At 41.3% G+C, this 15302-nt stretch overlaps 1 protein-coding gene across 3 annotated transcripts in view; it reads right to left on the bottom strand.

Moving 5' to 3' along the window:
* Positions 1-571: 571 nt before the first annotated feature.
* The window catches only part of tpd52l1 (tpd52 like 1), a 33691-nt gene continuing 18960 nt past the window's right edge, over positions 572-15302 (bottom strand). Inside the window, exons 3-8 of one of the 3 annotated variants that reach the window (XM_080454203.1) lie at positions 14507-14655; positions 10037-10138; positions 6241-6255; positions 3089-3127; positions 1902-1962; positions 572-1213 (exon numbers count right to left, since the gene is read on the bottom strand). In XM_080454203.1, the coding sequence (XP_080310329.1) occupies positions 1091-1213; positions 1902-1962; positions 3089-3127; positions 6241-6255; positions 10037-10138; positions 14507-14655 (489 nt within the window). In that variant the 3' untranslated portion in view covers positions 572-1090. The remainder of the gene's footprint in view (positions 1214-1901; positions 1963-3088; positions 3128-6240; positions 6256-10036; positions 10139-14506; positions 14656-15302) is intronic. The other 2 variants (XM_080454204.1, XM_080454205.1) reach the window with 2 other exon arrangements.

Below are 15302 nucleotides of genomic sequence, written 5' to 3'. Positions count from 1 at the left end.
ATCAGTGGTTCTCAAAGTGGGGTCCCTCAGGGTTCGCGGTTGATTATGATGAGTTTGCTAAACACAAGATTTTTTTTTGTTTTTTAACAGCGTCGTTATATCCAGTCACTAGTATACTGCACCCGAGATGTTCCTTTTTGTACTGAGAGGCCAAGTTTAAAGGCATATTATGTAACTTCGCCCTGCAGTGTTTACATAACAAAACAATAAATACTTTTTTTTACCAATCATTTCCCTCTATTCACCTGTTTCCTAGGCTGTGTGTTTTCCACTTCCTGTCGATTTGATCCAATGAAATCCAATGAAACTGGTCAGATGACCAATGATATCCAATGAAATCGACAGGAAGTGGAAAACACACAGCCTAGGAAACAGGTGAATACCAGCAGTTAAGCCACAATACGTCAAATACGTCATGAGGCCTGATGCCCCGTGTGCCACAATACGTCAAATACGTCATTAAAAAAAAAAAAAAAAAACATGTTCAGAACCCAAGATATGATGATTTGAAGATTTGCTGCTTCATTCACTTCTTGTTTAACGTTTTACTGAAAAAGGCTGTATCTCGGCTCCTAAGCACTTTTTTTTTTACAATTAATTTTGGTTGTGGCACTCAGAACCAAAATTCCATAAATAAGCATGGCACTGAAAGAGTTAATGTGGTGGTGTTTACCTGCAGAAACACACTGTGTTTTCACTGTTTGTTTTGGTAGACGGGGATGTTTTGGGGTCTATCAAAAACTGAAAACACCAAAATATAGCAAGAAGAGGGCAATGTGTTTCTGCAGGTAAACTCCATCACACTACTGCACTGGCTGATAACTGCTGATATAGAGAGAAATTATGGGTTTAAAAAAAATATATATATCATGTTTTGTTATGTAAACACAGGGCAAAGGCACATATTATGCCTTTAAAAGAAGAATTGAACACATTAAATATCAACACGAGGCATTTTTTCAATGGTAGTGGACGGAGAGAGGATTTCTTTTTTGTCCAACCAAGCAACAACGACCAATGGGTGCGAAGAGAGGCGGGGCCACGGGCGGGACTTGACAAAGGGTGAATTCTCCGGCAGCAGTGAGTTCTTCTAGCAGGGTCTCTCAGAGCTGTCCGTCAAGGTGCTGGTGGGCGTGTCCTGGGCACTGGCCTGTGCCGCCGAGGAGAGGACTTCCTCAAAACTGCCTCCGCCCCCTGTCCCGCCCACCTTGGTCTGGAACGAACCACACGCACGCACGCACGCACGCACGCACGCACGCACGCACGCACGCACGCACGCACGCACGCACGCACGCACGCACGCACGCACGCACGCACACACACACACACACACACACACACACACACACACACACACACACACACACACACACACACACACACACACACACACACACACACACACACACACACACACACACACACACACACACACACACACACACACACAGGGAAAGCATCTGTCATTTTAGCTACCTGTATATGGCAACAATCAGAAAACTCTTTTAGAACAGTGGTTTAGAATAGTGGTTCTCAAAGATCTCAACATTTTTGAAAAATATGGAAAAAGGCAGCCAAATACATATCATTTTGGGGGTCCTTGGCACGAAAATGATTTAGAAGGCATTCGTAGAATCGGACAAAAATTACTTATTTTCAATCAATTACACACCATTGTTGATTTAACTCAGAGTGTACACATTTGTACACTCTGAGTTACAGACCCATAAGGGTCAATGTGGTTCCTAACTATCTATCATTTAGCTGGGGACCCCCTGGAACTCCCTCAAGGACCCCACTTAGAGAACCACTGCTCTACTGTACTGGACGTGTTGTTATAGGATAATACCTTAGTGTATTCTATGGTTTACTCACACACAAACAAACATGCATGGCTGTACCTTTATGTTGGTGACGGTCTCCTCCACCTTCTCTTCAAAAGACTTGAAGCTGGGAGAGTTTCTGGAAGAAAGAAAGAAAGAAAGAAAGAAAGAAAGAAAGAAAGACAGGAAGAAAGAAAGACAGGAAGAAAGAAAGAAGGAAAGAAAGGAGGAAAGAAAGAAGGAAAGACAGAAAGAAAGAAAGACAGACATAATGATGAGATGAGAATGAGGGAATGGATCACAGGAAATGAAAAAGGGAAATGAGACAGAAAGGTGAAAGAAGAAGAGATACATTGAATGAATACAATGGAGATACAGTAACAGGTAAATTAGCCTTGACATCAGTTCGCTATTGGGTTTCTGTCCATCCAGGACATTAATTATATGTATGACATCATCGCTGTCAGGTGTTACTTTTCAAGAAATGAAAAAAAAAAGAACCATGTGTTATGAGTTATTTAATCACACGCTCTTGTTACTGTTCATTGGTTCAATATTTATAAAAACCCACACACACACTTAACCACTGTCAACCAGGCGTCCATATTTTGGACATGTCATTATAGCGAAAACTTTTTTTACGATTTTCAAATGTTTCAAAGGTTTTCAAAAATAGGGACACCAACATTTATGTGGTTAATAGCCAGAGGCCAGACAGGCACAAAATAAATGATTCCATTATTCACATTATCAACCAAGATGACACAGCATTTGACTAAATAAATACAATAAATGTAGGACTGGACCTTTACATTTACTGTATATACTGTACACACGCGTGCACACGCACACATGCACACACACACACACACACACACACACACACACACATGATTATTAACTAAATGATTGAAAGCTCTGGGCTGGAGGTGTGTCTGGTATTGACAGAAATGTCATGTCTGTGCTATTATACCAATAAAAATGTAATAAAAATGTTGTAGCAATACCAACTTGATTGGCCGATGACATCAGCAATAAAATAATAATAATAGGCCTAATAATAATAATGCTTTATCATCACAAAAAGATGAAACAAACGTGTTGAATTTTAGGGGGATAGAAGTTAGAAAAAGCACACGCTGAAAACAAATAGCCGGACATGTTACTCTCTTACAAATGTGCACACGCACACGCACACACACACACACACACACACACACACACACACACACACAGGCAAACAGACAAATAAACAGAGACATTACCTCATGGTGGGCATGCTCATGCTGTGTCGGATATTATATCTGTCCCCATGAGAGCGTGGTGAGAGAGGAGTTAATGATTAGCACAGGTTACACACACACACACACACACACACACACACACACACACACACACACACACACACACACACACACACACACACACACACACACACACACACACACACACACACACACACACACACACACACACACACACACACACACACACACACACACACACACACACACACACACAGGCCACAGACAGGGGCACTATAGCAAACAACAGCATGGAAGCTATATGCATCATGGCTGCACTATTTATTTATACTAGGAAACACATGCTGGGTTACATCAGACATGGTAAAGCTGCCCATAAATTCATTTCCCATGTATGTACTGTTAGACTGTCACTGTGAGAGAGTCAACTGATCTGTAATCAATGATCCAGTCCCATGTATTGATCTGTTACAATGATATATATACTGATATCAAGTACCATAATGCAGAGGTTTCACAGCCTTTTGCTGGATCAGGGCCCACTTGAAAATCTTAAAAGCAATTTGCGGCCCACCCATCTGACCAATTAGGCTGCTGAGTTAAGTGGTCAGATTGGTGGACCGCGGGCAAATTTAAAAGCATGGTTTATTTTATATGATCCTATATTATTGGTATCACAAGGTTTATATTAATATTATGTCATCATTAAAGTCTTTAGTGTTTTGCCATTCATTTGGGGGCCCCGCTTGCAATACCCTCACGGCCCCCCAGAGGTTGGGAGTCGTTGACCTAATCTGGATTGACTTTGTGTTTTAGGCTAGAGTTGCTGATCCCTGACTCCTCCACCAGGGGGCGTTTCAGCTGTGATGCAGTAGGAGGATGGCTGGTGTTACAGTAACAGTGTGTATATTCATGCTGCCTAGACTAACTGGTGGTTTTCAACTGCAGGGGGTCCCCAGCTAAATTATGACATTTTCTGTAGAATAATTAATTGAATTCAAGCCAAAACATCTTTTCACGTCAGTGTCACTATAGGACAGAATCCTTTGATATGGGTTTCCGTGGTCTAATGCAAGTCACTTCGGGGGTCCTGGACATAAGATAGTTTGAAGATAAGATAAGGTCAGAGTCTGAAGTTTTAACTTATACCAGAGATTCTCAAACATTTTGCCAAGGACCCCCAAAAATCACACATAATAAGCCACGCCACGGACCCCAATTTTAGAATGTCTTGAGAGCTTGTGCCAGGGGCCCCAAAGGGGATTTTTGTTGATGTTTGAAAAGTGTCTTGAGACCACTCGTTGTGATATGTTGTGATTATGGCACTACAATACAAACTGAATTGAATTGAGTAGATATTTAGAATAGAAATCTGAGTGGGGAGATAACAATGAAGAGAGTGAAAGCCATGACCTGAACAGATCATAGGTTTCCAGCAAAGAAAAACTGTTCCTAATCTTTCCGGGGACCCCCTGGAACCCCCTCAAGGACCCCACTTTGAGAACCACTGATTTATACTCCATTGCACCAGAGTGTCGCTATATAGGCAAAAAGTTGTGACACGTTTGTTAGCTTGTAGATCTGTTCTTTTTTTATGTGATACATGTATAAATGTAATCTTAACCACATGAACCCTATTGTGCCAAAATAGCAGCTCTACTAGATCTTATAGATCTTCCTTGTAGCTTGTAGATTAAAAAAGGCAGAGGGAAATACTAGTGGACCTAGTATAGAGCCCTGGGGGGACTCCAGTCATCGAAGTATAATATACTATATATGGTCTCTGTCGGGTGGAAACCTCATACTGTATGTCCAAAACAGCTTCTTTTCAGGATTCTAATAAAAAAATTGCCAAAGTAGCAGATCTACAAGCTCGAAACGCGGCGCGAAGCGACGCGTTTCGAACTTGTAGATCTGCTACTTTTGATGCTTTTGTGCGACGCTGTAGTATGATCAAGTAGGGCGTTAATTTACGGAAAAAAACACCAAAAGTTAAAATACGGAGATAAGAGGTTTCTGCGCGACGGCGACGACATAAGGTTTAAGTAGTTAAATACTTCAGCCGCCGTAGACAGAGCATTTATTCATTCACAAATCAGCTGACTGCGGCATTCCATTCCATTCCGTCCAGTCAGCGGAGTCACATGATCTGAGAGAGAGAGGGCTCTATTGAACTAACGTTCCTGCATTTAGGAATTTGGACAGACTTGAAAGATTTTTTTTGGGGGGGGAAAAGAGAAAGCCAGGCATTCCGAAGCACAGTCAAACTAATAAGTAAATAACTTCACTAAACTAAGTGTTTTTTTCCATCATGTAACTTCTGATGTTGCAGAATGTGAATCCAGATATATCTTTTTTTCTTGGGTTTTTGGACAGCAACCGGTATTCCCACGTGTGCCGACGGGAGCATCGTCTTGTTTTATGTGCACATATACACTGTGGTGTGAAGTGACTAAGTACATTTACTCAAGTACTGTACCTAAGTACAATTGTGAGGTACTTTTACTTAACTGGAGTATTTCCAATTTTCAGTACTTTTACTTCTACTCCATTACATCTCAGAGGCAAATGCTGTACTTTTACTCCACTACAATTATTTGAAAACTTTAGTTACTAGTTACTTTGTAGATTTTGATTATTATTACAAAACATACATTAACCACTTTAGCCCTACATACGTTTCGGCCATTTGAAAATAGCAGATCTACAAGCTCACAATGCGTCGCAATGCGACGCATTGTGAGCTTGTAGATCGGCTATTTTCAAACTATCTTTTATAATTTTTTTATATTTGAAAACTTGTGAAATGGGACATTCTGCATAATGAGTACTTTCTACTTTTGGTACTTTAAGTACATTTTGATACTAATACTTGTGTACTTTTACTGAAGTAAATTCTTAATTCCTGACTTTTACTTGTAACAGAGTATTTCTACATTGCAGTATTGATACTTTTTCTTAAGTAAAAAAAATACTTTTTCCACCACATTTCCACTGCATATACGAAGCTCAAAACAAGTGTAACATGCAATTCACCACAATGTGACTTATTAGGGAGACCCCCTAGAACCCCGTCAAGGACCCCTAGGGGTCCCTGGACCGCACGTTGAGAACCACTGAACAGGAAGAGAAAAGTGAAAGGTGTTTCTTACCCTATGGAGTTGGACCTTGGGAAGCACAAGGGAAGATAGAAAACATAAAACATTTAAAGAAATACATACTTTACTATATAGATCATATAGGCCTCTAATAGACAGCTAAGTGAAAGCAAAATGCACTGCAAGTGATATTTTGTGGCTAAAACAAAAGGTTTATTGTTAAAAAGAAACGCTAATAGTAATCATTGCTATAGTGTTTATTCAGTAACAGGGGTCACCCTGTCTCTCCAGCTCTTTAGTAAACAAAAAAGGTAGAAAATGGACCTGCCCATTTGTTTCCCCTTTACAGTGTCAGATGTAAATGAACACTGAGGATTTGACTGTGTACTAGGCCAACGGACAGCATGTTACGGGTTAGTTAGTTATTAGAAAGAGTTCAAACATAGACTGAATAATGTCTTGGTGACTGTCTGATACGTCCCATTCATCAGACAATCTGATCTGTAATTCATGAACTGAACCTCAACCACTTCTAAGACATCATCAACACAGATTTTCATGACTGATTTCACAATCACACAGACAGAGTTAAAGGTAGGGTGAGTGATATGTTTTGGTTAAAACAAAAGGTTTTTTGTTTAAAGGTTATATTGTGAAAGTAATCATTGCTATTGAGTGTTTGTTCAGTAACAGGAGTCTCCATGTCTCTCCAGCTCTTTATTAAACAGAAAATACATTTTTAGGTAGGTGACAAAATGTCAGCAGAGTACCCATTTATCAGCTTCATTTTGTGTGTCCAGTTCCAATTTTGTCTGCTCATTCCATGCCACCAAATTCCCTTGTTTAATCTGTATCCTGACTGAGTTCTCTATCCTGATTGGATAGAATTGTTATCCCGACCTGAAAATGTATTTTCTGTTTAATAAAGAGCTGGAGAGACAAGGAGACTCCTGTTACTGAACACTCACTCTATATAGCAATGATTACTATCAGAATATAGAGCTATTTAACACTTATTTAAACTAAAGAAAACCACTTCCCCTACCTTTAAAAATGTAATTGTTCTGTTCCTGAACGAGACATTGTGATGTAATGTATGTTGTTGACAATGGCTAAACCACACAGGAAGTTAAAAACCTATAAAGGGTTTTATGCAGGATGAGCCGTTGATATGATTTGCATAGCCTTATCATAGATATCCCTACACACGCAAACAAACAGAATATTCATAATATGGCCATGAAAACTGAAATTATAAATGATATATGAATGTATCCCCCAGTCATTTATCAATACATTCCTCAGGTATGTTTTTTAGATTTCCTATAATGAGCATAACAGGTTATCTTAATTCTTGTCAACAGGATATACAGTAATTGTTTACACATATCAACTGCTACTACTAAGTAGTACTGTTCATTAAATCAAATTTCAAAAGTCAGTAAAGTTGACAAGGCAATGCACAGTATAAAATACTCAAATTACATGCAACTTATTTAAAATGACACTTCAGCACTAGAAACAAACCACACGTAAGCATGCATTGGTGCACACGTCACACTGCGTGCACGTACACACACACAGACATGCGCGCACGCACGCACGCACACACGCACCCACGCACCCACACACACACACACGCACCCACGCACCCACACACACACACACACACACACACACACACACACACACACACACACACACACACACACACACACACACACACACACACACACACACACACACACACACACAGTACCATACCTTCGGGGGAACAGTAACTCTAGACCAACCATGCTGGAATAAATGAAAGATAATGTGTTTCTTTCTCTCCAACAACCCATAATACCGCAAACCATTCCAGAACGTTCTGTACAGTGCCAGACTTCCAGAAGATCCCACACACACCTCCCCCACCATGTCTCATTCTTCTGTCTATGGTCTACGACACCATCCATATACAGACTTATATACGCTATGTATTTCTAATAACAATACCCTGACAATGCTGGAAACAAACATGGTTGATTCAGTTGTGTTGCTTCCACAATGAGAACCTGGGACAAAGGCATACGCAGCATTTTAAAGTCATTACAATTCAATTATTTCCCCATATTGCATTGTACTATTAGAGGCATAGGGAAGAGAGGAAACATCGTTTCTGTTCCTGTTCCAGACATCAGATGTCATCAACTACAATGTATGTTGATACTTGTTCACATACCGCTGACATACAGTAGAAAAGATGCATGCAATGTCTATTGTAAGTTTGATGTCTGCCTGCTATCCTAGATACTTTGTAGCACCTTCATGTTTTCTTAGCACCCTAAGTGCTCATCCACTTAAAGCTTAATTTATACACAGGGGTGTCGTTTGCCAAAAGGAACAGATCTACAAGCTAACAGAGCATCACGTTGTCAGCTTATAGATCCGTTCTTTTTGGCATAAATTATAAATGAGGCTTTTAGCGTTGATTGACTAGGGTTCATGGCACTTAATTACTCCGACCCTTTGCACTTTGTATGTACTTTGTATTGCACACTGTATTTTGCTGTGGATAAAGAACGTGTGCTCTTGTAACATGAGTGTCTCTCATTTTCCTTCCAAAACTGTCACGTGATTACCTGGCCGATCCTCCTGCATTTTGCACATTCCTGAAGTGCTTGAAATGAAAGCAGTTTGATTTCATCCATTCAGTCCCTGAGTTCCTCTCTTGCTGATAGTATAAATATAGTATTGCATCGCTTGTTTTCAGGAGAGAGACTCAAATCAGTAGTTTTACATGATATTCTATTTGGGGACTGACTGTCCTTTTAAATGACACACATCTCTGTTTACGATGAGGCTTTTCCTGACAAATCCGGCACGGCTGACATCTTGACCTCACTCACAAATATAAATTTAGAAATTTAAGTGACTCTGCTTAAATTTTGCTCTTAGTCTTATCGTTGTTATAGGACTCGACCATATCCTCAGAATCTCTCCGTCTCACTCTCTCTCCCAGTCTATCTCCCTCACTCTCTGTCTCTCTCCTCCCTCTCCGTCTCCTGCTTTCCGAACCAGTCAAAAGCCTAATAATAATCACTCACTTCTTTACATCTGTAATCCTGTGATGTTACAATAAAAGTTGATTCTGATTCTGTTTCTGAATGAAACACTGTAATGTTTTGAGCAGTGTTGATTTTGACAGCAAATTCCATTTAGTTTTAGTCATATTTTAGCCATCTGAAATGTTTTACTGTTAGTCTAGTTTTAGTCGACTAAATATCATAAGATATTAGTCGACTGAATGTACAGTTGATTGAGTCGACTAAAATGTATTTTGGCGGTGCCTTGATGGTGTATAATGGCTGATTTTACACTTGGTTGCATTCTGAAAATAGCCGATCTACAAGCTCACAACGCGTCGCAGCGCGACGCGTTGTGAGCTTGTAGATCGGCTATTTTCAGAACGCAACACCCGAGCGCAACCAAACATAAAGTGACTTGTCTTTTAGTTCTACTGGATCTCTTCTCCACTCGTCCCTCACTAACAGTTTAGTCTAGTTTGTATTTGTTGAAGAAATTTTCAATATATTTAGTCTTAGTTTTAGTCATCATAGCTTAGTTTTTATTTAGTTTGTATTTAGTTTTCGTCAGTGAAAAAAAGGTAGTCGACCAACATTTTTCCTCATAGTTTTAGTCGACGAAATCAACACTGGTTTCGAGAGACTTCAGTTGGATGTCACAAAAGGGACGTTGCAACAATCAAGAGGTTTATTTGTCACTCGCGTGTGACTGTGATTAGGTTGTGTGTCGTGTGTTAGTGTGCGTGTGGTGAGTCTGATGTGGATCATGTGACCTCACGTACCTCATGTCTCCGAACTTCCTGGTGATGGCGCAGCCGAGCGTGCTGAACGCCGCCGTCGTTTTCTGTCCCGCCGTGGACAACGTCTCTGATGTCTTCTTATAGCTGTCACACACACGCACGCACGCACGCACGCACGCACGCACACACGCGCACACGCACACACGCACACGCGCGCACACACACATGCACACACACACACACACACACACACACACACACACACACACACACACACACACACACACACACACACACACACACACACACACACAGAAAGAGAGAGAGAGACATGTAATAGATATTTTAGAATGCCAATCTGATCTAAATCCTTTCTTTATGCATCTACTTGTATTCAGCAACCTTTCACGTCAATGTGCTAATTCTAACACAACTACAGCGGAGCTGACTCCTCCATACTTACTCTCACTCTGTCAGCGAATCTGTACTTGTGTAACTATTTGTGTGTCACCCTTATCTTTAGTACATAATAGGGGTGTGCCGATATATCGTCCCGCGATATATCGCGATACGTTTTCTTGACGATCTGTATCGTTTTGGGGAAAAAAAATATCGTTTTGAATTGCATGCAAACAGCCCCGAGGTGAAAAGGGTGACAACATGTTGTTTTTTTCGTCACACTATTGCCCTATTTGGATTCAAAACGGCTATTGTAGCTGAAGTTTGCATGTCTGAATAATGGAAAAACAGAATTATTTGTTTGCATTTCTTTTTTTCTCCCCCATATATTTTCATAATAAAAAAGTGCGTATCGTATCGAAATCGTATCGAAGTTGTGAGTCCAATATCGTATCGTATCGTTTCGTGAAATTAGTGGGACACCCCTAGTACATAATATCCCTATATGACCATTTAGAATAGCATCTCTGTTAGAGTGGCAGTGGTGGTCAAGGACCCCCAAAATGATATGTATTTGGCAGCGCGGAGCCCATCTCAAAATATTTTGTTCCAAGGACCCCCAGAAGCAAAGATTTGAGTTACAAATGTTCGCTTAAAAAAAAGTAGCCAAAGTATAAAAGGTTAAAGTGGTTGAAATTATTGTGATGCTATATTAACACATTTTGCTGCGTGGGGACCCCCTGGTATCTCCCCAAGGACCCCTAGGGGTCCCCGGACCCCACTTTGAGAACCGATGCTGTACACAACTTGAACAACAAAACTTGAACAACACGACCCGACCTTTGAATGAAACATGTAAACACAGCTGGGTGGGTTATTGCTGTAATTGCATTAATGCCATGCAAGTAAACACAATTAGCGTGGTAACCTGATTATGTCCAGTAAATGAGGAATTACTGTCCATGTAAACACACTTGGGCTCGATTTGTACTTCCATCGTATGATGGTGACTCGCGTCGAAAGTAGGCAATCTATAAGCTCACAACGTGTTGCGGACGCAACAACGCGCTGTGAGCTTGTAGATCATTGGTTCTCAAAGTGGGCTCCGGGGACCCCTTGGGGTACCAGGGGGTCTCCAGCAAAATGAGTCAATATAGCGTCACAATCATGCTAACCATTTTAACCATATTTTACTCAAATCTTAGCTTCTGGGGGTCCCTGGAACACAATACTTTGAGATGGGGGTCCGCGGCCAAATACATTATCTATTTGGGGGCCCTTGACATGAAAAGGTTTGAGAACCACTGTTATAGATAGCCTACTTACAGTACATTCGTACGATGGAGCATACATTTGCAGTCACTCGGACAGAGTAACAGCAGTCCAGCAACTGTCAACTGTTACTGTAACTGTCAAGAGGCTCCAGTATGCAAATAATTTGCCAGTAATAGTATCAACGCCAACTGCTCCAAACCTTTATCTGAATATGAAACATGAATATGAAAATCCATCTTTCAGGAGACCAAAAGGGGGGGTAAACTCACTTTTCCCATAAAAAGAGTGATGGTATTCACTCACCAGTTTCGATTTTTTTCTTCTACTTTGTACATATAGTGTTTTATATTTGTTGATGATATTGTATTTTGGTTTTATTTTTATGCTATGTTGATGAATTGAATACATTAGGACCACAATGGAAACAAGTCCCCAGGACTTTTTTTGTGTTATCCTTTTAGCTCAAATATCTGACTGTACCTCCTGCAGTTTACATTTCTGTATAATAAATCAACCACTCAATCAATCAAATATCTGATAAAAAAAAGGAAGGCCAGTTCTTTTTCCCAGGAAAATGCTAATGACGCGAAACGTTTAAGCTAACGTGTCGTCCATGTTCAATCTCACTGAGATCTCTGTCTCTTTGGGTACGTGTCACCGTCACATTACAGAGGATGACAGGGATGTGTGTTTAGCTACGTGCGCACGCGTGTGTGTGTGTGTTTGTATTACTATACTTGTGAGGACTAAATGCCCCAAGAAGCATAGTAGAATATGATAAATAGTTTTTTATTTTTAAAGATACGTTTACAATTATAAAAAGATTCGGGTACAGTTAGGATTAGGATTAGACATTTAGAGGTTAGATTTAGGGGTTGGAATTAGAGCTAAACATGATTTAAAACTTGGTTGGCGTGCCAGTGTCATGCACCGAAAAATAGCAGATCTACAAGCTCACAACGCATCGCAGCGATGCGTTGTGAGCTTGTAGATCTGCTATTTTTCGGCCTTAAGCTTACAGTTAAAAATGGCAAAATGTATAAAAGAAATCGCTGTCCTAAAATGTTGATGTCCTCACAAGTATAGTAATACTAACCTGTGTGCGTGCGTGTGTGTGTGTGCGCGCACACGCACGTACGTACGTACGTGTGTGTGTGTGTGTGTGCGTGTACTGTAATATGAACTGGTATGTAAAGTGTAACTGGATAACATGCACAGCCTCTAGAGACTATCGCCTTCCGTCTCTCCTCTCTGTCACTGCGCCGTCTTCTTCCTCTGACAAACACACTAGAGCTGACCTGCTCATTAACCACTCAAACCCCTCCTTGACCGGCCGGCGTCCCCCGGGGGTCCGTATTCGGCCCCCTCCTTTTTTCCCCTCCACACCAAATCTCTTCGCCCCCCCCCCAATTTTTTTTTGCAGATCTACAAGCTCACAAGCCGCCAATGATTTCCTCCGCCACACATTTACATTGGCTCACCTGCCAGTGAGGAGCCCCCACGGGGAAGACTTAGAGCCTCCGTCCTACTCCTCCCGTTCGACATTCCCCGCTGACAGGCCCCCAAGCCCCCACAAATATCACCCTCCCGAATGGTCTTCCCTCCCCCGAAACACGGGCCAATTGTGTTCCTGTAGACGCCTGGGCAAACCGGATGCGCCGTAGTGGATTCAAACCCCTAGACTCTGTGGTGGCGGACAGGTACTTTACCCCGGCCTGGGCGCCACCCGAGCAACCTGAATGTTCACTTATTATAACATGCCCAGAATAGGCACACTAGGGTTCATGTTCAGGTAGGTTAAGAAACAAGTTATAACTGCCTCTTTCAAAATCCAACAGGAAAAACTCATTACTAGTTGAGTCAAATTCTATTTCAGAACGCAATGACGACGTCAGTGCCGTGTTGTGAGACCACAGTGGACACATCAGTGCTACTTCATCACATTTAGTTCATAAATATACACAAAAAAAGATAGTTCCAGTCCTAGGTTATGATTGGTTGACAAGAGCTTGTGACTAAATAATGTCTACATTAGATCCATTGGAACACAGGTTATTTTTTTTCCCCCATTTCCTGAAAAGCGACAGCTTTTGGACATACAAGGTTACCTCTGGCAGTCATGACGATAACAGCCACACAGCTCCTCTGCAGTGTGGCTGCTTCATGTGTTTTTAATGTCATTGCATGTGCTTTTAATGGGGTTTTATGAGGCCTGTGCGCGTTGTGTTGTGTGTGTGTACAGCAGATATTACAAACACACGCTGGCCTGACAGGTAGATCTGATTATGGCTTTTTGATGATGATGTTTCTCTTTTTTTGATGTATCTGTGAGAGCACAGCGCGTTGAAATGGTCTGATGCTGTGTTCTAGCAGCTCACTCCCACACACAGACACACGCCTTCCCACTACATGTGGGAAGGCGTGTGTGTGTGTGTGTGTGTGTGTGTGTGTGTGTGTGTGTGTGTGTGCTGTAAAGGCCATTTCTGTTGACAGCAAAAGAACCTGCACAGACATTCTTTGTTGTTCTTTCACTCTCTCCCTGCGGCTTTGTCACTTTAACCCATTAAAACCCAGGAGAGCATCTGTGTCATATACGTATAAACTATAGCAACATAAAACTATTTAGATTTAGAACAGTGGTTCTCAAAAATAGCAGATCTACAAGCTCACAAGTTTGAAAATGTTTGAAAAATCCTGAAAGTGTTTAAAACATTTTGAATAATTTCGTTTTTTTTTAACACAAATCTTTTGTTCTGGGGGTCCCTGGCACAAAACATTTTCAGATCACACACACACACACACACACGCACACACACACACACACACACACACACTTACGCGGAGGAGCTCTGCATGTCGGACCAGCCTCTGGTGAAGTTGCTCCTGAACTCGCTCAGAGCCGTGATGCCCAGCTTCTGTTTGAGCTCTGTGTGCTGCTTCTCCTTAGAGGTCAACACCTGTCTCAGCGTGGAGATCTCCTCCTCCAGCTGCAAGCACACAGAGACAGAGAGAGAGAGAGAGAGAGAGAGAGAGAGAGAGAGAGAGAGAGAGAGAGAGAGAGAGAGAGAGAGAGAGAGAGAGAAAAGACAGACAGACAGACAAACACTGAAATACGGCTGTCATTTGTTTCAAAAGTTCATGTGGATGTATGACTATTTCTGATAGAAAATGCACAATTCTTACGTTTTTTTTAAGATAGAGTTCTCTAAGGTTTCTCTATTCCCGTTTAATTGTACATACATTGTTTTGTTTTGATTGTTTTGTTCAGGGATGCATTGGTCATCATGGAGCAGCAGGAGCAGGAGCACGCACATGCATTGATTTAAAACAACCCTTAATTCACACCTCAACAAAGTTTACAAAGGCTCCCGACTGCCGGGTGTCACACCAGCATGAATTAACATAGGAATGAGCCTGGATGCGTATCAATTGTCCATTGTCTGTGTGACCTGACCTGTAGTGTAGGTGTTAAGCGACGTGCACGTGACGTCTTTAAGATAGAGTCCCACCACTAACAAAATCACCAATACAACATGGTTTTGTTCCACGTTTGCTTTGGCAATTTAAACAAATCTTTCATTTTTTTTGTTGAAAATTATCATTATTTCCACGGCGTCCACAGTCTTTTGCAAAG

The sequence above is a fragment of the Gymnoscopelus braueri genome (genome assembly GCF_963280865.1).
Source record: "Gymnoscopelus braueri genome assembly, chromosome: 16".
NCBI classification, from domain to species: domain Eukaryota; kingdom Metazoa; phylum Chordata; class Actinopteri; order Myctophiformes; family Myctophidae; genus Gymnoscopelus; species Gymnoscopelus braueri.
The sequence above is the reverse complement of the archived record's forward strand: the minus strand, read 5'-3'. Positions and strand labels throughout refer to the sequence as shown.